At 43.8% G+C, this 24,757-nt stretch overlaps 1 protein-coding gene across 6 annotated transcripts in view; it reads right to left on the minus strand.

Moving 5' to 3' along the window:
* The window catches only part of AMOTL1 (angiomotin like 1), a 176,255-nt gene that overhangs the window by 24,913 nt on the left and 126,585 nt on the right, over positions 1-24,757 (minus strand). For all 6 annotated transcript variants that reach the window (XM_082409885.1, XM_082409884.1, XM_082409886.1 and 3 more), the window contains 2 exons: positions 19,777-19,921; positions 18,513-18,602 (listed from right to left, as the gene is read on the minus strand). In XM_082409885.1, the coding sequence (XP_082266011.1) occupies positions 18,513-18,602; positions 19,777-19,921 (235 nt within the window). The remainder of the gene's footprint in view (positions 1-18,512; positions 18,603-19,776; positions 19,922-24,757) is intronic.

Below are 24,757 nucleotides of genomic sequence, written 5' to 3' on the forward strand. Positions count from 1 at the left end.
GCATACAAAAAGTAGAGGGCTGAATGACTGCCTTTGCTCCCTATTCACAGCGGTGGTGTGTAAAGCAAGGATTTTCTCAAAAACCACTGTCAACTATAGGTATAGTCCAGGTCACAGTTCCAGAGATGAACGGCACAAAAAGAACCAGTGACCCTGTGTTCTCAGGGGCTCACTTCTGTACAACATTTACTTTAAGGCTTCAAATTAACCTTGGACCTATGATTTCCTTTCAGGCTCACAAGCTCTCCAGCTTCTACCTTCCAAACCAGTGATGGAAAGGCAGGCAATACTAACAATAATACTAACGCTCTCATTCATAGACACATAAACCAAGGTCCAGAAGGTTAAGCTCTCGCTCTGAGGCCACCAGTAGAGGGGAGCTTCAACCCAGGCCTCCAGTCTCTGGCTAGGTCCTTTTCCATATGACCTGGCCTCACCTCTTCTCTTAGTTCTGCTCAAGAGAGGAAAGACAAAGTGCTCTGGATATGGGGAAACAGCTTTCCTCTCACTCAGTGACACTGTAGCTGCCGGTGATCACTGCTGCTCTGCACAGGGAGAGGAGAGGCTGCCTCGCAGTGGCTTCCACACAGCTCTCCTATAGACTCACCCACCAGTTTCCTTAAGCAGGCAGGGCCCCCGCTGTCACGAGATCAGTATTATTTACTGAAAACATTTCTCCCGTTACAAAAGCAATGCAGGCATGCCTCAGAGATGTTGCGGGTTCCGTTCCAGACCACCGTAGTAAAGCAAGTCACGTGATTTTTTTTTTGGTTTCCCAGTGTATATAAAAGTTATGTTTACACTATACCGTAGTCTATTAAATGCGCAATAATAGCATTATGTCTAAAAAACAATGTAGGTACCTTAATTAAAAAATACTTTATTGCTAAAAAAATGCCAAAACAATGAAAACAGTAACATCAAAGATCACTAATCACATATCACCATGACAAGTATAATAATAATGAAAAAGTCTGAGATACTGTGAGAATTACCAAAACATAACATAGACACGTGGAGTAGATGCTGTTGGAAAAATGGCGCCAAGAGACTTGCTCAATGCACGGTAGCTACAGACCTTTAATTTGCAAAAAATGCAATAAAACAAAGCACAATAAAATAAGGTATGCCTGTATATTTTATTTTTAAAGTAATTTAGAATATTTAGATATGCTGATTAGAATATGGAAAAACTTGAATGGACCTACTGTGTAAGATTAAGGGATTGGTTAAATAAACTACAGTAAACCCTACAATAGAATAGGATGCACCCAGTAAAGCTAAGTAAGAGAATATTAGTGATGAGGAAAAATATCGTCATTGTTGAAAAAAGGTGGTTACAAAACCCTATGCACACTCTTCCAAATTTGTAGAAAACAGGGTGTATAATTATAAGGGTAAGAGCAACAACAACAGTTAGAAATTGATTTCTCTGTGCCCACACCACTCAGATGCCTCGTACTGGTTATCTAGTCCTCCTAGCAAACCAAACCGAAACACCAAGAACCAAAGTCTGCAAGCTATGCAAGCACGTGACAGTGGTTTCACTCATTCATGATTTCCTTGTATAGCCATTCATTCATTTAGCAAAGAGTTATCAAACATTAAGGACCAGCCTTATGGGCACTGAAGCAATAGAAAGAACGCTGTCTGTAAGGAGCAGGAAAAATGTGGTTTTGAATACAGGGCAAAGACACTTTAAGGCTGCCAATACTCAATAAACAACTCGCAATTTTAAAGCCGGGAGGGATCGTAGGAAACATCACCATCCAGTTCCGCCCCCTTTGTTTTACGGGTGAGGAAAGGAAAGCCCAGGAGCAAAGGCACTCATCCAAGGTACCCCGCCAGCTGGGGTACAGCCAGGGCCAGATTCCGGGTCTCCTGATGGCCACTACAACGTCCTTCCCGCTTGACTGCACTGCCCTTGCTTTGTGAGCTTATGTCGACGGGAACAGGGTGCAACGGAACAGCTTCGGAACGAACAGAATGAAGGAGCAGACTTGTAAAGCGAGCCTTGGCTGTGATGCCTAGAAATAATGGCGCCTCTCGGAAACAAAACGAGGCCACCAAGATTCTGACCCAGAAGAGAGCATTACTTTTGGGCTCTTATACCCCATTGCAATGACCAACTGCCCTCCTCCTTTCTCCCTTTCAGTGGCATGAAATGCTGCCTCCGAAACTTCCTTCCCAGTGCATGGAGAGCGGGCATGCAAGAGGCCTAAACAAATGGGCCAGGAGCAGCCCACTGGCTCTGGGCCCTACCATCCACTGCCCAGGGCGGACCAGAGCATTTCACGCTTTCTGTGCAAAATTACTGACATTTGAGCACTAACTCCCTGGGTTTGGACAACATCTGAACAGGCATGGTGCCCACTGCCCTTGTCCAGGCTCTGGAGGGCACCCCGGAATTAGTTACTCAGTGGGCAGGCCTGGCAATGAACCACCGATTTCAGAGCTTCTACCTGCTTGTCAACCTAAGCTTAACAGTTCTTGTCTTTGTTGAGGGCAGTCAAGGACACATCAATTTTGGCCAGAGGCAAAGTCTAGAGGCCAAAACCAGAGCTTCTTGCAGTTTTCAAATTGATGGTCATAATTATTGCTGTGTCACAATGACAAACATTTGGATTTCTGAATTAACGAATACCCCTCCCCTCCAACACACATGCGCGGGCACACACACACACACGCACACACACACACACACACGCATCCAACAGTTGCTATTCCCTTGATAGGCAGTATCATATTGTGGATAGAGAATGGACTTTAGCATCAGAAAGAACTGGGTTCAAATCCTAGGTTCACCACTTTCCAGCTCTGAGGCTTTGGGTACAGTATAACCTCTTTGAGTCTCAGCGCCCTCATCTATCAAACGGGAAAGATAACATTTAGATCATGGTGTTGTTGTGATGACTCTGTTGACGGAGATGGTGCATATAAAGTATAAAAGGACGTACACATCTAAGACTTTACCTGTTTAGGTCATTATTGATTCCCTGAGCCTAGAACATTGTCTGACTCAATAAATACTGTTGAATGAATGAAGGAATGAATGAATGAATCTCTACTGTGTGCCAAGTTCATTGCCGATGGTATAATAAATGGCAGCTCTTGTTAGCGTTTAGCATTTGGCATCCTGGGGATCTCCTGACAGCCTTTGTTATGCAGCAGTCCACTCTACCTCTGAAGCCACCACTCATCAGATGGCTGGTACTGACCTTGAACGTCTCTGGTTCCCTTCTCTGCCCAGGCTCCCTGAACCTCACAGTGTGCACATCAGGACAAAGATGTGGGTATCGGATGAAGACTCCATCCATTAGCTCTGGAATGCTTTATCAGGTCTCTGGAATTCATGGGTCCAAACATCTTTGTCCTGAGTTTGGTGACTTTAGACTTCAGGCTGAAGCAATATCAGTTAGTATCACTCACACTGGCTCAGAACTCCTTGTCCATTGACAGGAAGTAGTGTTCTCGATGGCAAAGTTTTAAAAACCGATGTTCATGACAGTTGTGATAATAACAAAACCTGCTCATGTTTGTTGAATGGGTACTGTGTTCCAGGAATGGTGACTTATATTATTCCCTTTAATTACTCCATTTATATTATTTCCTTTAAGTTTACTCTGTGAGGTAGACGTTATTATTATTTCCATCTTCCAGTGGAGGAACATGACATTAAGAAAGGATAAGTAACGTGTCCACAGAAGTGACGCTCGTCAGTGGGAGAGCGAGAACCGGCATCGGCCTCTCTCTAATGCATGTTCACAGGCGCGGCGCTATAGTGCCTCTGCTGTGCAAGCGTGCAAGAATGAAGACCCACAGAATAACAGAAGCAGGGGGCGTGGGAGAGCGCCATTGTAACACAGCTCATTGTGGCACAAGTTTAAGTATGTCACAAATCATATCCTGTATCTCAAAATACAGCAATTAATCCTCACATGCGCCCCTTTGCAAATATTAATTAATTAAGCATCTGCTACATGGAGGCATTACAGAGAACTAGATAAAAGCATGGATCTAGAATCAAGCTTCCCAGGTTCATATCCAGCTCTACCACTTATGGTTTTGTGACACGAAGTAAACGAACGTCTTTGTGCTTCAGTTTTCTTGCCTTTAAGGTGAGGATCACAACAGTACCCACTTCAAAGTGCATATAGTTAAGTACCCAGTAAATGTCAACTGTGATAATGCCAAGGTTATTGTTGTTGTCGAAAAACTGTGATAAATTCTTGGGCTACATGGGGCGGAGGACGGAGCATTCTGCTCTCAGCCAGGTGGGAAGAGAGGCAGGGACACAGGCAGAGGCAATGTGACCAGCTGCTCTAACAGATGCTTGCGCAGGGACTGCAACAAAGGAAGGACCCCTACCTCAGGCCAGGGTGTGAGGAGGAGGTGGTGTCCGGGCAGTGAGCCTATGTGGTGGGCGTCACTGTGCCCCTTAACTCCCTGGAGACACGGGAACTGGGTGTGTCAGAACCACTGGAAAAAGTTATCTCTTGGGAGATGCCAAGGGTGAGTCCCATGAGTGAAACCACCTCACAGGAAAAGTCCTTTCAGTCTGTTTATTAGCTAAGCCCCCTTGGGATGGATCTCAACAAAGATCAGCCTCACACTGAACTTTTGGCTGTGCTCCAATGTATATACTGAGAATTCCTAGAACAGGCAAGTTGACACAAGGGAACTCTTGCCCAGAATGGTCTGTTTACTCAGTGGATATGAATTACCCTCAACTGTGTGGAGCAGGGCGTTGTTTAGCCTGATGGCTCCGGTCCCATTTACACAGAGGATGTCTGCTCGCACACAGTTTATTCTGGAAACCACAGCGATGGCATGCGCTTTGTAGCCAGGCCGACCTGGTGTGATTCTGCCACCTTCAATATACTGGTTCACCTTGGACACGTGACTTCCCCTCTCCAGACTCCATCTCCTCAGATGGAACTAAGAAGACCTATTTTGCAGGACTGTGACGAGGATTAAAATGATGACCTGTAAAACACCTACTATGGGGCTTGGCACATAACAGATACTTAATAAACAGCAAGAGCTAAGACACATGACACCCAGGCACTGTGCCTTCAGTTTTACAACAGAACCTTATTTCCTAAATCCTTATATCAACTCTACTTGACAACTGAAAAATCTGAAGCAAGATGAGCTATGATACTTGCGACAGGTCAAATGGTAGTTGCTTTTGTGCCTCTACCCCTAGGTTAGTCTCTTTGCTTGAAAAAGAGCAGAAGTGGATGGAAATGAGAACAGGGCCCAGAATTCAAAGATGTTCCCCTTCCATCTTACCCTCCTTTGCCAGCTCTGCATAAGGTTCGAAGTGGACAGTCTAGTGAAAGAGTTTCTGCAATTACTATCTGAGCACTAAGCTTGACTGCTAGCTGAACCATTGGGTGGTGGACCCTAGTAACCTCTGTTGAGAAAAAGGTGGAACATGGGCGTGGGATCTGGCAGTGGAGGTGTCAGGACACCGTGTGCTGCACTGCTGGTTTTTAATGCGGTGCTCCAACTTATGGCTGGAGCTCATGGTGGGGTGCAATGTTGTAACCTGGCCCTTCTCAAGGAGGAATTGATTTTCTAGGCCTTTCCTGATATAATGGGTTTTTGATGAGTTTTTCCCTAAGCCCAATACAGCTGGAGGGACAGAGGAGTCAGGCTGCCACCAGCTTGACCAAAGGGTGACTAATTCACTAGAATGCTTGGAAGGCAAAAGAGAGGTCTTTCTCCAAATAGCATGATATCACCTATATGTGGAATGTAAAAAAAAATGATACAAATGAACTTATTTACAAAACAGAAATAGGCTCACAGACATAGAAAACAAACTTATGGTTACCAAAGGGGATGGTAAGGAGGAGATAAATTAGGAGTTTGGGATTAACAGATACACACGACTATATATAGATAACCAACAAGGACCTACTGTACAGCACAGGGAACTATACTCAATATCTTGTAATAACCTATAATAAAAAAGAATCTGAAAAGGACTATATATGTATACGTACATACACATATATATACATACATACATATATATATATATATATATATATATATATATATAAAACAGAACCACCTTGCTGTACACCTGAAACTAACACAAAATTGTAAGTTAACTATACTTCAATTAAAAAACAAAAAGAGGCAAGTGTGTCCTCACCTGGAGTAGACAGCTTTCACAGTGGCTGCTCAGACAACACTCCACTTGGAAGCATGTCTACTACACTCCTCCCTTCACTGGGCTAAGTTCTGAGCAGCCCGTCTGCATCACAAGACCCTGCTCACCGTCCCTTACCCACCACCCCCCATTTGACAGGATCAAACCTGAAGGGCCCTGTGACCGGAGCAGAGTCACGGAGAGTCTCTGGTCTGGGACCGTGTGAGGGGGAGCCTGGGCGAGAGGGGGACGCAGACACGGAGAGGCAGGCGAGCTCTGAGGCTAGTGAGCACATCCCGCGCGTGCACTAGAGAAACAGAGCAAGCACACGGTGGAGACTGAAGACTCAAGCAGATGGACGTGGAGAGATGGAGGAGAGTCCACGGTGAGAGGGAGAGCGGGAAACAGAGCCACACGGACAAACACGGAGCCCCCCAGAACCATCTGCCCCTTGATTCTCACAAACAGGCCAGCCCAGGCCTCCGGCCCCTGGCCCCTGGCCCCTGCGAGGCCTGCCTACACGTCCTGCCTGGGGCCTCCTTCACACACAAAGATACTTCTTTAAAAAAAAAAAAAAAAATTCCTCTTATCTGGGCCTAAGCTAGCCCAGTTGGATTTTTCTTTTTGTAACCAAAAGATCACTAAGACACTCTCTGTTGTTTCTTTACACCTCTATTCCCATCTCCACCAAGAAAGGACTTGATAGTAATGCCTTAGGGCAAGGCTGACCAACACTAATGGCACCGACTCTGGTACCTAGTCACTTCACCATGCTGATAAAATGGACTCCCTCTTCTGAAAAGATGTCTGAATAATTACTTGCCATATTATCTCTTCCTAAAATGTTTCCTCCTGTTTCTTCTTCCTCAGGATTCTTTGGCCCTGAGTTCCATATCCCGGCACCATATCTTATAATTCTGAGCAGCTGCTGGGAAGGAGACTATTCCGAGGGTCAGCTATGATTTATGGGGTAACTGAAGTCAGATCCTCTTGGAAGTCCTTTCTTTTGAGGTTGTGGGAGTGGAAAGACAATAGGAAGGTATTCCAACTACTTCACTATCCGCAAAGCTATTTAGGTTCATTCTGCCTCAAAGACATGCTACCCTTGGAAGCTCATTCTTATATCTGCCCTCACCCCTTCACCCCAGTTTGAGTGTCAAACTGGCAAACCCAGAAAGAGATCCCCAAAATATAAGCCAAACAGAGCAATGTTCACATCGTGTAAGAGTGATCTGTTCACATGAGGTTTATTTGATGCAAAACAACATAAGAGATAACCTACCTTTAAAAGCCACACTCATTCATTCAGAAATGAAAAAGCGATAGAATACAAAGCTGACCCCATACGCCCCTGGTTTGGCTTTCTGTTATCTTTTAAAAATTTGCTGATAAAGTTTCTCAGGTAAGGAAGCTCGTTATTTCAGAAAAGGGTGTTGGGCTCTCTCCCTTCCCTGTATGCATGTGCAGGTTGCCATGGTTCCAGGCAACGGGAGACAAGGGTTGTGAGTGGGAGACTAAATAGGTCTGTTAACAAACACAGGGACACTCCAGCCAGGGCTTGTCTTAAATGGCTGAGAGTGAACTGTTTTAAAACGAATTCTGTAATAAAGAAAATTAAGAAGAGGAGTTCAACCAAACTCTGTTCTGCGGAGCCCTGGGAGAGAGACGGATGGGGAGAGGAGAAAAGGGGTGCAGTGGGCCACGTAGGAAGGAGGAGGCTTCTGACAAACGCACCCCTGTCTCAACCAGAAATCTGTTAGGGTTTCATGCATTTTACATACTGGGCTTCCAGATACGCTTCCTTTTAAACAAGAGCTCTGAGTTTGAAAGCCAATGGCTCAGACATCACAAGAGAAACACAGATTTGTGGAAATGGCTGTTGTTAACATGTAGGGAAGACATTTTTTTGGCGAAATGAATCAATACGAGAAAGGGAGGCAAAGCCTGAAGCGTGAAGGATTTATTCAATCTTTGTTGCTCCAAGTTAAAAGGAAAAGAGAAACTTTCCCTTTTACAAAGTATTATGGCAGCAAAATTACTCTAACATGCAAATTAGTTTCCCAGGCCCACCCTAAAGGCTACACACTGCACGAAGCTTTTCTGATTCCTTCAGTAAAACAGATCTCTCCTGTATGGGAGAAGCTGCACACATACACTTTGCTGGGGGAAGTAGTTCTTTCACGAGTCTTTATACCATATCCTGCTTGTACTTCAGGTACAGTGGCTGATGTCTGTCTGACTTATCCTTCCTACTGGGCTTACTTCATAATGTGTCTAAACCCCTCTATCTTTGTAGGACTTTAGGAATCTAAGATAGCGGAAGTGTTGCGTATGTGAAGAAAGAAATATGACAAGTTTAGGCAACAGTCACTGAATAAGAGGATCCTATTGATACAAGATCAAATTCTAACTGGATATTTAAAATAAAATTCAAAAATGATCCTTTTCAGATGCTTATCACTGGAAAGTAACAAAGCCTAACCACAAAATCTTCTATTAATCTAATGGAGGAAAACAACACATTTTGGTCTTAACATACTTAATTTATCTATTGCTCTTTAATATCCAGGAAGTGAGTTTAACACCCCAAAGTGCTACTTTTTGTAGCACCAAACGTAAAATATCTCAGGTATGATTTGGTAAAATATTTATTTGAATACCAGTAAAAGCTCTCTTAATATAACTTTTTCTAATCTACTCATTCTTCATACTGCATTTTTATTTTAGAAACTATACTTATACACCTAGGTATAAATCATAGGTATTTTTTTACCTGCCTAGATCTATACATATGTAGCCTGCAAGCTCACTTGACTGAATATACACCCATTCATCCAGCTCAGCTTCCACAGGTACTGTTCAACCTTCCACTTTATTTTTTTTTTAACTTGAAGTTAAAATGTACTGCTACTTCTGTGTCACTGCAGACAGCGTAATAACACATTAAGCAATGAATTAAAAAGGCCACATAAATACAGGATGCACAGGGCATTTGATTTTGACTATACACCTACACGTGAATCGATTATCAACTAAACCTGATAACTTACACTTTCTATAACCTCCACAGAAGTCCTATGTTGCTTTCTCTTTTCTTAACACAAAAAAGATAAATAACATACACGTCTATTTCCAGGTATGACAAAGTAAGACCCTACCAGACAATCTGGCTGCCCCTGCAGAAAACAGCCATGAAGCCTGGATATAATGCAGAGAGCAATGACCTGACAGGAGGGAAAAGTGAGGCAGGCAGACAGATGGCACGGGAGGCCACTCACTGCAGAGGACAGAGCTGCACCTGTGCTGGGGCTGGACTGTGGCCACTGTCACATTTCATGGCACTGTGCACTTAAAATGTGTACACTTTATTGTATGTACATATAGGTATATATTGTATACCTATATTTGGTTTAATTAAGGCATTATTATAATATGTATAATAAAATGATGTTTTCTAAATGGGCCCTTTGAAGGGCAGATATGGCTTAACGCCAAAACCTGGCTGAAAGATAGAAGCTGATGCTGGGGAAATTGTAATATCTGGGACAGAAGTGACTCAATCTAGGACTGACCAGGGAGAAAGAAATGCATCACCTGCAATTATATGTTCTCCCTTCCTTTAACTTCTGCGACCCCTCCCATTGTCATTTTTGTAACTTGCTTTGAGCAGATCCTTTTATTCTTCTTCTTTCTACCAAACCACAGTCTTTGTCAGCAAGAAGAAAATTAGTAGCACATGCAAGCTTATTTTTAATGGTCCAAGACCAAATTTTCTGAACTTAAAGCAAACACTTTGTCCTGTCAAAGTTCTTGGATTCCATTAAGATACAACTGTATGTTCTCCCTCCAATTCATGAACCAAAAATAATTTCAAAAACTAATTGTAAGAAACTATACCACAGGGTTACTCATTGTATTCTGCTCATTTTTTATTCTTATCATCCAGAGAACAAAGAGTTTAATTTCATAGACATTTTGAGAAAAATTTTAAGAGTCTAAACTCTATGCTGGTCTCAACAATTTTTTTGCTTTTGTATCTGTAGTGGATTATCCAGCAAGGCCTTTTATTATAATTGGCTCTGGTTCAAAGACAGATGTAGAAGTCAGAAACACAGAATGTTCATTCCAGTAGTTAGAACTCATTTGAGATGACTTGAATACATTATTATTAAGTCACAGTACTGGGCTAAATAATTTGCAGTAAGACTTCTAGTACAAGAATTATTTATGTTCGCTTACTAAGGCTGGATTCTTCTCTGGGTAAAAATGTGAAATCTTTCATCATCCCCAGAGCCAACAGAGATGACCTTTGGAGAAGGGGAAGGAAAAAACAAGAAAAAGGAGGTGTTCTTGTCATGGTCTTGCATTAAGCGCCTAGGGGACCTTGGACAAGTCATCTGATCATCCTTGGTCACAGTTTCTTCTTTAACGAAGCATGGAGGCCATGCTAAATGAGCTCTAAAATCATGGGGAGTCCAACCCTGCCACCTCTTCCCACCTCCCTGGTACACAGGAAGTAGCTCTCCAGAGTCAGGATGCCCTGGGTTCAAAACCTGTCTTCTCCACTTACCTGCCTGTATGACCATGAACAAGTTACTTAACCTTCCTTTGCCCCAGTTCCCTCATCTATTAAATACCTGTAACACCTACCTCACGGGGCTGCTTGGAGGATGAACAGAGACGGTGTACCTACAGAGGCTAGCACAGTGCTTGGCCCACAGTAAGTGCTCAGTCCGTGGCGGCAGCTGTTACTGCCGTTAGATGACCTGAACCAGGACCTGACGGCTAGATGACAAGGGAGCACCCCTGCTACTCCACCTGAAGATAAACTTTGAACCATTAGATCAACAGCCTCCGGAAACACTGTCACTCACAACGGCCATCAGATGGCCTTTTAATGAGCTCTGGTTCAGAGGACACGTGTATGGCTGGTAACCGGACTTGTGACCTTTCAGGTCCTTTCCAACCCTGATATGTAAGATCTGCAGACATCATCTCACAGCAGGATGCTTATGGGAGGATTTATGGCCCTGCTGGGAGAGGCACCCCTGAGACCTCACTACCCAGGCAGTTACTAGCCGTGGCTAACCACAGAGCTGTCCTGCCCAGCCCTGTCTCCATCGTTAGCTAATTGTGGATCCCCACTGGGGTAACTAAGGTTTGTGACTGCATTTGTATGTGTCTCAGTTTATCTAATGTGAAATAATCACGCTCACCAGATTAGGAATTAAGTAAAAGATGACTGTGGAACTCTCCCAGGAAAGAAAATAACAGTTATATCCTGATTTATAAATTAGGACAATTTACAAAATAAGACCTAAATACTTCTGAAGTTCTTTATTTTTCTTTATTCTCCTTTTGCTGGGGTTTCTTCTTTCCCTTTCTCTTCCATGACCAGTGCCTGGAGCAGAGGTTCACAGACTATATGCCCTGCAGGCCAAATCCAGGCCACTTGTCCACGGCTCGTCTATGGCGGCTTTGGGGCTACAGGGACAGAGTTGAGTAGTTATGGCCCCCAAGCAGAGAATTATTTACATTCTGGCCCTTTACGGAAAGAGTTTGCTGACCTATGGCCTAGAACACTGCGCATGCATGGTAGGTAGCCAATAACTGTTTTTGAATACGTGATAATGGTCATCATTTCATTCAACATCCAATAAATGTTTATTAAATGCTTCTAAGCACCAGGCACTGTGCCAGCTTCTGAAACACGGTGACCTGGGAATACGACGGTGAGGATGACAGTCAGGGTTCGTGCCCTCACGGTGTGGACAGTTTAGTAAGGGAAGAGAGAAGATGATCATCCAAACAGTTCCTTATTTGCAGTATGATGACTGTTTACAAAGGGAACAGGGTACTGGCGGAGTATATAAAAGGAAGACCGGATCCTATCTCAGGCAGCTTTCTCTGAATGACTGCCATTTAATTTGAGCCAAGACCTGAACGTGGATTTCTTGCCTCTGAACTGCCAGCGAAAGTGAGGGGTCCCTGATGCCACATGAAATGCAGATGGGTTTCAGTCTGTTTTTCAGTCTGTGCTTCCTCCATCCATCCGTCTAGCTACGAGTGCAAGGAACACAGATCGTAATGAAGTTCGAGACACTTGATTTTTCAATCCCCAAACAGGAATGCTAAGCAAATAAATAATTTTAAAACCACCAAGGTGAAAATCATAAGCCACGTTCACCTGTTAGACACTGGATATCAACACATGACCAAGAGACCGTTCTGCCATCAGTTCTGGTTTTTTAAGCACGGAAAATCGGTCTAAATTGAGGAACATTACTTTTCACACTTGGGGAGAAGATTTGATGGAACATAAACAGATGCCCTGCAGCCTGGGTGCGCTGCTGGTTGTCATGGAGGTTTGAAGTTTCTTGGTGCTGCCTGTCAAGGTTGATCAAGCGGCTTAAGCACTCATATGCTCTGCCTTCCAAACCCAGCAAGGCTCGGCGGGCCACCCAGGCATTCTTTGGGAACACGGCCCATTGACCCCACCCTGAAAACTGGCAGGTTCTTTCAGAGAAGGTGGAGGGAGGTTGCAAAGGAGCAGGAAGAAGTGTTGCAGAATAAATGCGTGGTATAAAGTCTTCTTTGCATTTCCTATCACCGATTAGCCCGAAGAGCTCTGCTGCCTAAATGGGGAGATTTATTCCTCTATTTCTTTAGAGGAAATGTAGGTACAGGGAGATTAAGCATCTAACTTCAGGTCACTGAACATGTCAGTGAGAGCCCAGGAACCAGAAGATACAGTAACTGATCCAACATTAGTTGCTTTAGCCCATGCCTACAAAACCTTTGCTTTTTAGAATCACACAGTCCTACTAAATATAGACGTCATCTAAAAGATCATCTCCTTAAAAGGAGAATCATTAATTTAGGGCAAGAACATTTTCTTGGTTTAAGAGATGCACCTTGGCAGGCTTCGTGGATGATTCCTTCCCCTTTGCCCAGTAGCTGATCTGTGGTGTCTGGCATGGTCTATGGATTGGTTAGTGTGAAAATATGGCCGGCTGCTACAAAAACTTTCATATACCACAGCCAGCTCTCATCTCCAACGTAACCACAGCAGAGTAAAGAGAAGGAGTCAGGGGACCAGAAGTCAACTATATTGTAGTATAGAGTGGTCATTCTTATGAAAAAATACTACTGTTCCTCATAGTAGAAGATTTCCCTTACCTGGATATCTTCCTATTTGAAAAACCAAGGAAGGAAGGAAAGGGGGAAGGTGGAAGGCAAAAAAAAAAAAAAAAAAAAAAAATCAGGCATTTTTAAGTTGCTTCTTATTCTGAAGGTAGTTCATTAATAATTTCACCTAATAGCTTGAAATAACTGAGCAAAACCAGAGGTAGCTCCCAACATGACTGGGAGACATTGAGCTAAAAAGAACATTTTGATACTGATGCACCATGATGAGAATTTCAAGCCTGTTGTTACAGGGATTTCCCACTTTTACTCAGTCCCTCAATAAACATTTATTGAGTGCCAGGTACATAAAGATCCAAAGGGTTTTAATGAGGGTTGGGGATGGATGTTGGTAAAGAATGCCTATAGTTCTCTCACCTAGTGGAGGAGATCCATGCAAAGGAATGGTGCCCACAGAGAATGTAGGCAGAGTAGGTGCTTGTAGTAGGGGTTTCCCACTGAGTCAGGAGCTGCAAGCACCAGCAGGCCCACAGAGGAGGAAGAAGCCCAGTTCATCCATGTGTGATAACATCTAACCTCTCCTTCCTACTGAAGCCTGATAGAAACCCACAACATGATGTAATGAAACCCAATGAGGATTCAGAATAAGCTCCTTATGCTCTATGTAAGTCAACAGAATTAATGTTTATGTCATTGTAGTTTCTGCTTTGTGTTTCACACAAGCCCTTAGAGGAAATACAAAAACCAGAGGGATTTTCTTTTAGGAAATTATTTTTGTCTCTTTTATGTTCTATAAGAGACAGAAAATCAAAGTACCTAAGGTAAAATTCAAGGGTAAGATGACGATTATAAGATACATTGAAAATGGCAAGTTATTATTATTTTTAATGGAGTGGTCCCACACTTTTTTTTGGTTCATTTTTAAACCCATGGGGATTATAAGGGAAATCAAATCCTATGAATTAGTCTTGACTGATTTACACCCATTACTTACTAATTTAAACAAATAAATGAATGTCCAAAAAACCTTTTTTTCTTAGACAGGGACATTTAACAAAAGCCAGAATCTGACTTACATAGACTTCAGTTTAACCGAATATGCTGAATCCATGGGGCCTAAAGAATCCTAAGGGGGTGGTGGTGGGGAGATGAGTTGATGGCCATCCTGTAACATGACTGGGTTTCATCCTGGAATAATACGAGTGTGCCAGAGCTAATCAGCTCCCCCTCCACTCAAGAATATAAGAAGATCATCTGTGCCAGTCTAGTTTCCCCGCATCTAATATTTTATTTTTGGCTTTCTGACCTACTAGTGATGGAAATTCTGCAGAGTTACCAATTTTAAGAAAGAAACAGTTAAAACGTTTCACTTATTTAGAAGACAGAGCTAAGAATGATGACAGACATTCCCAGGGCACTGCGTTTAGTAGACAGTGGCCTGTGTCTAGTGTGTGTGTGTCTGGTGTGTGTGTGTGTGTGTGTGTACACAAGCACGCACACATACATGTGACAAATAAGTGAATGGGAAAACTAGGAAGCTCAGTAAGTTAAAAAAGCTAAAGGACCAAAAAGTCCCAGTTTCACTCAGCCAGATCAGAAAGGAAATTGGCTAGATGCTCTGTTTTTAAGGAGCAATTTGGCTGCAAACATATTTGGAAAAACAAATAAGTAAAACCAGAAAACACACGCACACATTTTTGAATTCCTCCAAAGAGAAAAACACAACGCCATGAGGTGATAGGGAAAAACACTCCTCAGACTCATCAAATTCCTAAGCACTTCATTCAGCAAGATTTTTAATACAGACAAATCTCATGTCCGAGAGGAGCACGATTATCGCCCTGTTGAATGTTCATTTCAACTTGTAGAGCTAAGTGGTAATGACCAAGGCAGTCCTTCCAGGCCTTCATCAGGCTCCAACTAAAGAGCAGAATTCTGTTTCTTTAAAGAAAAACTACTCTGGGCAGCAGGGAAATTTAGAAATCACGCCAGGAAGGATGTTCCCCTTCCGTTAGCTGAGAGTTTACAGAAGTCCTCCCGATCACTCATGCTTCAAGAGTGCCTTGGGTGTTCTTGGACCTGGACCCCGAGCTTCAACTTGAACACCGAGCAAAAGAGTCAAACATGTTATTATTCCCTTTCGTTCTAACTTTTCCACTGGCCAAGGTGGTTGTCAGGGGCTTCCCACCATAGCCTTAGCTCCTGGTAGGCATGATCCAGAGAAGACACTACTATTTGCTATGCAGTCCGACGTGCCTTTCTCTTAGTCAAGCATTAGAATCTCAAAAGACTCATTTGAAAAGGAGTAAAATAGATAGCTAGTGGGAAGCAACCGCATAGCACAGGGAGATCAGCTCCGTGCTGTGTGACCACCTAGAGGGGTGGGATAGGGAGGGTTGGGAGGGAGGGAGATGCAAGAGGGAAGAGATATGGGGACATATGTAGCAGAAACTAACACACCATTGTAAAGCAATTATACTCCAATAAAGATGTTAAAAAAAAAAAAAAAAGGATGGCTCCTCTCGAGTGCCCAATGTTTATAATTATGATTACTAGGCACTGAAAAGTACTCTTACAATAGAGCTTCTAAAAAACTATACAGATAACTGAACACATTAATAATTGCAAAGAGAGATAGTCATTTGTGCCTGCCATTCTGTGCCCACGTGCTAAAAGGAAAGCCTGACAGAGAGCACCACCCATCACCAGCCTCCAGGGTATGTCTGCACCTTTGTTATTACACCTGCTCACTTAGCTATGGGCATGAGATGACTCAACATGCTCAAACCTTCACTGGTTACTTAATCCCAACTCCTCCTGCTCCTCCTGCTTTTTATTGGTAAAGGATGACCATACATCTAGTGGCTCTAGTCACACTCTTTTCTCTCTCTCTCACTGTCATTATTCAATTGGTCACCAAGTCCTACTAATTTGTCACTTGTTTGTCACTGTCTCCTACCGTCCACTACTACTTCTGTCTTAGTTCAGGACCTCTACCTCTCTTGCCCAGATACTAAAATATCTGCTAACTAGTCTCCTTGCCTACAGGTTAGTTCTTCATGAATTTCTCTTCTTCTGTGCCTCCCTAATTAGCTTCTAAAATATAAGCCTTGCAAACAATGAAATCATAAATATACTTGAAGAAAACATAGATGAATATGTTTATAATTTTGGATTGGAAAAAGCAGTTCTGAGTATGACATAAAACCTAGAAGGCATAAATACAGTCACTTGAAAAATCTTCTGTAAGATAAAGAACACTATATTCAAAGATAAAAAAACAACTGGGGAAAATATCTGCACTATATTTGGCAGAGGACATGTTAATTTTCTTCATATACAAAGAGTTCTTCCAATTCACTAAGAAAAAAACCTATTGTAAATTTGAAATAACATCTCAAGTCCATCTCTTGGCTACACCAGGAGATGAAAAGCTAATGCAAATAATTATAAAACTGTGAGGAAGGTACAACGTGTCCTGAAAAGACCAGGTACTGAAAAATTGGTTAGATATCACTGTTAGCAAACCTGCTTCAAATGTCCTGCCAAGATGCAGTTACATCACATGTCAACACTGAGGCACATTTCAACAGTTGAAAAATGCCCCTGGACTCTCTTGTTTACGCCTCTGGAACACAGCAGCATATGTTTGCACAGAACAAATCATTCCCTGTAAAGCTGGAAGGGCCTCTTTGCCTACGTTATTGATGTTTTAGTTTTGAGCCAGAAGGTTAAAATCTTTGGGAACATTTCTGAACTCACATGACACCAAAACCTATTAGTCCATTAGCACAGCCTAGGCTGGGAGGTTACAGCAAATGCCCATCAGATGAAACTCACTGATGTTTCCATTTTGACCCAAACTAAGTGACAAAATAATAGCCCCTGACAAGAAGGCAGAGTATCAGCAAAGTGACATCACTGACATAACTGCCACAAAGATACTTACTCTACCTAAGCACACGATCACCCAAAATTAAGGTGTCAAAATCCTAAGTGCAAATAGTACAGGTGACTCATTTTTCAAATGAAAGCTCAGATGAAATGGTAAATCTACTGCACCCATGAGAAGAAATAACTTTTGTTAGGAAAGTGAATAATTCAAGACACTGATATATATAGCTTTGTATGTGAGTCTGGAGCACGGGCCAATTCACCTAACTGCAAGACTGCAAAGGAATCTGATGCAAAAGCCCAAGACTGTATTAGTGTCCATTTGCCAAAATAGAATGTAAAAAATGAACGTGAGACTCAAACTGGAGTGCAATCATGAGTAAATCTGGGAAAAACAAAGGAGCTTAACCCCAACGAATAGTACTGGAAATTAGAAAGTTTAACCAATTGTTTCCCAGCCTTGAAAATGTAGAGCTGTGTTGAGGGACCCAGGCATCAGAATACCACCATTATACAATGGATGGCCAGAGTCTGAGCACAGGACTTTTTGTTGTTCAAACTGTCTTTAGTTTGTGAGCACTTAACTCACAATGTTGTTGAGAATTATGACAGAGAAATGAATTCAGTTTTCTAAACAGCTTCCCAAAAAAGCCAGTTGGAGTTTTACATTTCTGACTTGGACAGTGAATGAATGTGCAGAAATTCGAACCTTAATCGATGGTTTCTCAAAACCCACTTGCTTCTATCATTTGTCTCTGGTGAAATTAATAGAATATTCTCCCAATAAATCTCGAGGCACAGGAAGCCATTTTATTCCTGGCTGAAATGGGCTCAATGGTTTGCAAGCGAGGATCACCTACTGAGACACGTGCTGGGAACATTTAGGTGGCTTCATGATGCCAGGGGCAGCCAGTCCAGAACTGCTCAACCTAGGCACACACAGAATGTGACAGAAGAGCAAATCCCACCACAGGCTTCCTTCCCTTTCCATGGGGAAAAAGAACTGTGCCTTAGTCCAAGTGGCGAGTGCCAGGAAGTACTCTATAATACCCATGGAGGGCATTAGGGAGAAACAGAAACTGTAGGTAAGGAGGTCAGAATAAACGTTACTGAAATAATACACATCAACCTTGGCTTTGTCTCTGGCGGACCTAGGTGGGTCTCACCTTCAGCCTAACAGCTTATATGTTAAATTAACAAACAAAAAGCAAGCAGCACAAAACTTACTTAAAACTAACAGGGTTCTTTCCTCAGGCCCCCAGTTTTTAAAACTACCCAGTTGGGATAGGTAAGCATGGAGACTCACTCTGGGAAGCGTAAAGCCCCTCGGCCGCTCTGTCTTCGTGTCCGTCATACTCCCTGCTGGACAGCTGCCTGTTGGCAGTCTCCAGTCGATCTGTGCACAGAGAGGAAACGATTACAAAGAAATGCACGTGCATTTAAGTCATCCTCCAACAGGCAAATGACCTGGGTGCTGAGAGATGCCCAGGGAGGAGCCCCAAATTGAACAACTCTTGGGGGGGGACAAGACGCTCCAGAACATCAAAAGGAAAAGTCCTTAGACGCCACGCTGTGCCTTTATGCAATCTAATGCCAAGGTGTGCACCAGTGGCAGGCAGAGAAGAACAGGTTCCTGCAAGGCCAGCAGAGTCCTCGAAAAGGGGTTGAGTCCCCTTGGCCTCAAACCCAGCCCTCGTCTAACCTTGACCATCAGCCCCCTATAGCTGGGAAGCAAAAAATTAAAAATAACAATTAAATAAATACCAGGAAACAAGTCAAGATGACCTAATGGATGAAGATTCTACTCAGTGAGTTCTAGGCTTGCTCATGCCATTTGGTCAATCTTCATCTATTCAATTAAATAATTCAGCCTAACAAGTCTTTATTGAGCTTACATAATACCCAAGACTAAAGGGTTTGCAGTAATAAAAAAAAAAAAGGTAGGTTCCAGCTACAGACTGCCAGTACACTGAGTCTTTTGACACGAGGGAACTGAAAAATGGCTTGGCTGACTGAAAGTGAAGTATAATTTCATGGGTCAGATCATTCTGCATGTTGGAGGTTGCCAAGATCCTGTAACAGGGGGCCCATAGCTTTCAGGAAGTTGATATATATCTACTCTTTTCACAACTGTGGGTTTTTTTTTTTCTCCAAGAGGGACATGTGTCTAACTCTGCCTTCTACACTATACATCAAGCAAGTGTTAACTGTTGGCTTTCAAAGAATGCAACTAAATGCCTCAGCTTGATGTGGCAAGGGTTGTGCATGGAACATTGGTCTTTTCAGACATTCCCATTCACAACACAAGTCATGTTAAGTACTTTTAAAGCAAGAAGGAGTTGCACACACACTCCCTCCCTGTCAGGGCCTCGTGCATAGAGGTTGTCACTTCTCAGGCTCAGTGCTGCAACCTACAACCTACAACGTGAAAAGAACACTTCTGCTCTCTGGTGCCCCTTTCCCAGGGGGTTGGGATTTACAAGGTTATGTAACATAACTTGGACCTGAAGTCAGGCTGTCAGCAACACGGGGCGTTTAGGGTAGAGAAAACATGAGTGAACTTGACATGCCTCGGAGGTCTCTGTTGAAATCATGGAGCCTTCGAATCTCGCCTTCAAGTTTGTTTCTCATCGCCTTGTCCAGCGACTCTCGCTTGGTGGTAGACTTGACCAGGCTCTCATAGGCTTCCGAGATTCTCTGAAGTTCTTTTTCAAACTGAAAGAAAGAAGCAGCACGAAAGTGAGACTTCTGACATTCCCACCCATGCCTTAGCTATGCTGATTCTTCGATGCTCCGGCTGTGAAGGCTGTATCTTCAATGCAGCCTTTTTGTGTCTTAAGTTTGTCTTCCAAATCCTGCAACCGACTCCACCACCCCCCCCCCATCTGTTTCCCAGGGCCACATTAGGATCCTGTGAATTACAGACGCACAAGTCTGGTGGGACCATCTGATGTCACCTGGTAATAGTCTCTTGGTACAAATATCAGGAAGGGGTGAATTTAAACATAACTTAGGACTGCCCTGGTGGCGCAATGGTTAAGAATCCACCTGCCAATGCAGGGGACACGGGTTTGAGCTCTGGTCCGGGAAGATCCCATTGGTGCGGAGCAATTAAGCCCGCGAGCCACAACCACTGAGCCTGCGCTCTAGAGCCCGCGAGCCACAACTACTGAGCCATGTGCCACAACTACTGAAGCCCGCGTGCCTAAAGCCCGTGCTCCACAACAAGAGAAGCCACCACAAAGAGAAGCCCGCACACTGCAACGAAGAGTAGTCCCCGCTTGATGCAACTAGAGAAAGCCCGCGTGCAGCAGCAAAGACCCAACACAGCCAAAAACTAAAATAAAGTAAAATATAATGTTTAAAAAAATAATAAACATAAAATAAACATAACTTAAACCGCTTATATTAAGTATGGCAATTTACAACTGTTATTATTTTTCCTAGTTAATGTGAGGAAAATATTAAAGTATGGGAAAACTAAAGGATCACAAGTAGAACCCTAATTTCCTGACTCCAAGTACAGTGCTCTCCTGAGACCCTCCTACCCATCCCCAAAGGAACATAAAATCCACATGAAGAGAGGTTTCATCGCTCAGCCTTGTTATCCCTTTGTCTATGAAATTATCTATATAAAGGACTAATGGATTTGTATCTAACTGTAAACCATAGAAAACCTCTTTATATGTGGGAGTTGAAAGACATGGGATAAAAAACCAATTTTTTTTTTTTTTGTATTTCACGAAATCAAGAGCTGTAACTGGGAGAGCCTTTAATCTACGGCATATATAAATCTATAACAAGTAGCTATAACTGATAGAACAGGAGTCTAACATAATAGCACGTTTTAAAGTAGAAATTAATAAATGCCATTTTATTGTTGTATAACATAAATGCAGGAGAAAGGGGAAAGAGTACCTGCAAACCTGGCTACCAAAAGTTGGAATCAGAGGCAAAGTGGCAGGGTTGAGAACATCAGCGCCTCTCCCTGGGCACCAAGAGACCTGCACCGTGTTTTGGTCCCTCCACGGAGAGCTATGTCACCATAAGGCAGACACCCCGACTGCCAGAACTCCAATTGCCCAGATCAAAAAGTCCCTGCTGGGCTTCCCTGGTGGCGCAGTGGTTGAGAATCTGCCTGCCAATGTAGGGGACACGGGTTCGAGCCCTGGTCTGGGAAGATCCCACATGCCGCGGAGCAACTGGGCCCGTGAGCCACAACTACTGAGCCTGCGCGTCTGGAGCCTGTGCTCCGCAACAAGAGAGGCCGCGACAGTGAGAGGCCCGTGCACCGCAATGAAGAGTGGCCCCCGCTTGCCACAACTAGAGAAAGCCCTCGCCCAGAAACAAAGACCCAACACAGCCAAAAATAAATTAATTAATTAAGAAAAAAAAAAGAAAAAAAAAAGTCCCTGCTGAGACTCCTATAAGTAATACATACCCTAACAGATACCTATTGCACACTATGTGTCTGGGTGCCGAGGAAACAGATATAAGACAATTCCTGGTCTTTAGGGTCTCACAGCCTAGAGCTGGCCTGTATGCAGATACACATGCTTCTGCAGTGCAATGTGACAAGGGCTGTGGTGATTTAATGCTATGGTAGCCTAGAGACAAAGTTATTAATTTTGTAGGGGTGAGAAGGAGTTTCTATAAAAAAGTTTCCAGAGAAAATGCCATTTTAAATGAGTCCTGAGGGATGAACAGGAATTTGCCAAGCAGAAAAGAAAAGGCCAAAGGGCTTTGGCATTCTCGGCAGAAGACAGGGCGTGAGCCAAGACAGAGCCACGAAGGGAAGTGCATGTCTCTGACACGACAGGTCATCTGGGGATGACAGCAAGGGGCAAGTGGCAGGAGCAAGCGCCATAAGGAAGGACTTTACGGGCAAAGGTAATTGTGTGTGGGGGGGGGAGAGCTTGGGGAGGGGAGAGCAGCATAAATCACACCTGAGGTTTTATGGAGATCATATTAAAGGATGGGGTTGCAGGGTGGGTGTAGGGAGAGAAGGCAGGAGAAAGGAGTCCAAGTAAGAAGCGAACATAAACAGCTTAATGACAGGACAAGGGCATGAACCCAGATAACTAAAAAGACAAATTCCCAAGACACTGAAGAGTAGAATCAATAGGTCTCCGTGACTGGTCTGGACGGTAAGGGAGAAAGAAATCACAGACATTCATAGCTTAGAAGACAGAGTAACAAGACTTAACCAAGAGAAATGATAAGAGAAACAGGTTTACCAAAACCAAAAGTCTGGTTTTGGAGATACCATGTCTGAAGTGCCTGCAGAACAGTTAGCAGGAAAGAGACAGGTCTGAAAGTCAGGTGGCAGTTGTTTCACTGTGCATAGACGACAGATGAAGTCACAAAGTGAGACCACTTAGGGAGATCAACAGAAGGTCAGAGGGTCAAGGATGGGAGCGCTGACACTGCAGGAGAAGGTGAGGCAGGAGAACCCAGGAGAGAGACTGATGCCAGGGGTGCCATTGCAGCCGGGAAGCCAAAAACTTCAAGAAGGAGACCGAATGTGGTCAATGCCCCGGAGGTTACAGACGGAGTCAAGACACATCTGAGAAGAGGTGGGTGAAGAGGCTGGAGGACATCAGGCCTTCTACTCAGTGGCCTCCAACCAGGGAGGGGCCCAACACCAAGGCTCCCTTCGGCACAAGGGGATGCTCCCAAAGGCCTCCTCATAGCACAGTTGGTTGTTCCACAGTCCCCTCATTTCAACAAAGCCTTTCTATCTCTTCCAAAGATATCACGAGTGATTGGTCACGTGGCAGCAGAAAGAACAGCATGTCCTGAATCCTGTTGACAGCCCTACCGCAAATTATGCTCCTTCCTTTTAATTTTGTTTTCAGAAGAGATGGCTCCAAAACATACCACCATTTCTACACTAATTCCATCTGTAAAAGGTGGCCTTTGTTTTTGGACAGTTGGACCATCCCCATCTAGACCGAAGGCATCACCTAGTCCCCAAGGAAGCTGAGGGCACCAGAAACCCTGAGGGGTCCACCGTGAGACAGTGCTCATGCTTCAAGCCCAGGGCAACTAGGATGCCTTCCTCAACTAGGCCGCCCATAGGAACTTCCCTCCATCTGATGTCACATACTTTCATCTGTTGTATTCACCTGACTGGAATTCTGATGCATTTTGTGTCTCTGATTTGACTGTCAGCTACTTGAGTGCAGAAACAGTCCCTACAGCCCTAGACCTGTGCCTTCTTATGACAAAAGTACTGACTGTTTACTCAATCTTTGTATTTATAACTCCTAAAGACAGACTTGGACATTGATAAAACTACACCTGGTTGTGGATTCTTTCCTTTCATGAAAAGAACTTCCGTCCGCGCTATAAAGGGAAACTGCAGCGTCCCCGAGACAGCGTAGTTTACCGTCTCAGATACTCAGGCAGACAGGAACTGGGACAGGGTTATGTACTTGTAGCTACCAAGAGAGAAAGGGCAAGGGTCACAGTTCTGGACAATGTATTTCCTGTAAGAAGCGATACCTGTCGTGGTGGAGACAGATGAGTCTCCTTCAGTGTGACCGGAGAGGACAGAAGTACGACTAAACGCAGCAAGTTAATCAGATGAGACAGTGATTCAACATATGGGAGAATTTCCTAACTACCTTTCCCAAAAGTCTACCCAGTAGTGAGCTTCTCTTTTCTAGCAACATTCAAGTGAAAAATGAACAACTTCTTTTCGGAGACATGAAGCAAGGGCTTCTAAGGGGTGGGAAACTGGACTAGACTTATTTTAATAATCTTTAGTCTAAAGTTCTACAGTTTCTGACTGCACACTCCTTCAGAAGGAGAACCACACCCTCTTCTTCATATCGGCAGCTCCAGAACATCTTAAGTTCCCCTTGATGTGTGTCAGAGGTGAAGGGAGGTGGAGAGGCTGCCTTTGATATACAGACATCTGGGCCAGTTCATAGTCTGAGGATGATCGTGTGAAGAGGATACTGGGTTTGCCTCCACAGCTCCCATCCTGCCTTCCAGCCTAGACATCAGGAAGCTCTTAGGCCAGGCTTGCAAGATCCCCTGAAATCACATGGAGAAGCATTCCCTGGCCCAGAAACAGAACTACGAGCAGAGGGGAAAGCCTCACACAGCTTTCACTGGCATTGCTGCCATGAAGCAAATGCACAAAAAAGTGTCCGGAGAAAATCTCAGCCCTTCCCAGTTCTAGAAACTGGCTTGTTCCCTGACACCTTCACATGCACAGCTCAGGGACCTACAGAATCGAAGACAGGCCTGCCATCCAAGCCTCAGACTGCCCAATCACAGCCACCGCTGTTTCGCTGACAAAAGAAGAGGGTCTTTGCTAAAGCAAGCCCGGGGGAACGGTAAACATGGTGCCCTTTCCCTTCAAACGTCCATCTCCACCCTGATGGCTTCCGAGGCCACCCAGCTCATAGTCTGGTCCAGCTGGAAATTCCGTCCATGAACTATGTTTCAGGGAAACTGGGAGGAAAAAGAAGCAAAATGAGTGCCCAAAAGGACATAATGAAAGACCACTGCTCCTTCTGGGGGTCCCCAGCCATCATT

This window comes from Balaenoptera physalus (genome assembly GCF_965194825.1).
Source record: "Balaenoptera physalus genome assembly, chromosome: 10".
NCBI classification, from domain to species: Eukaryota; Metazoa; Chordata; class Mammalia; order Artiodactyla; family Balaenopteridae; genus Balaenoptera; species Balaenoptera physalus.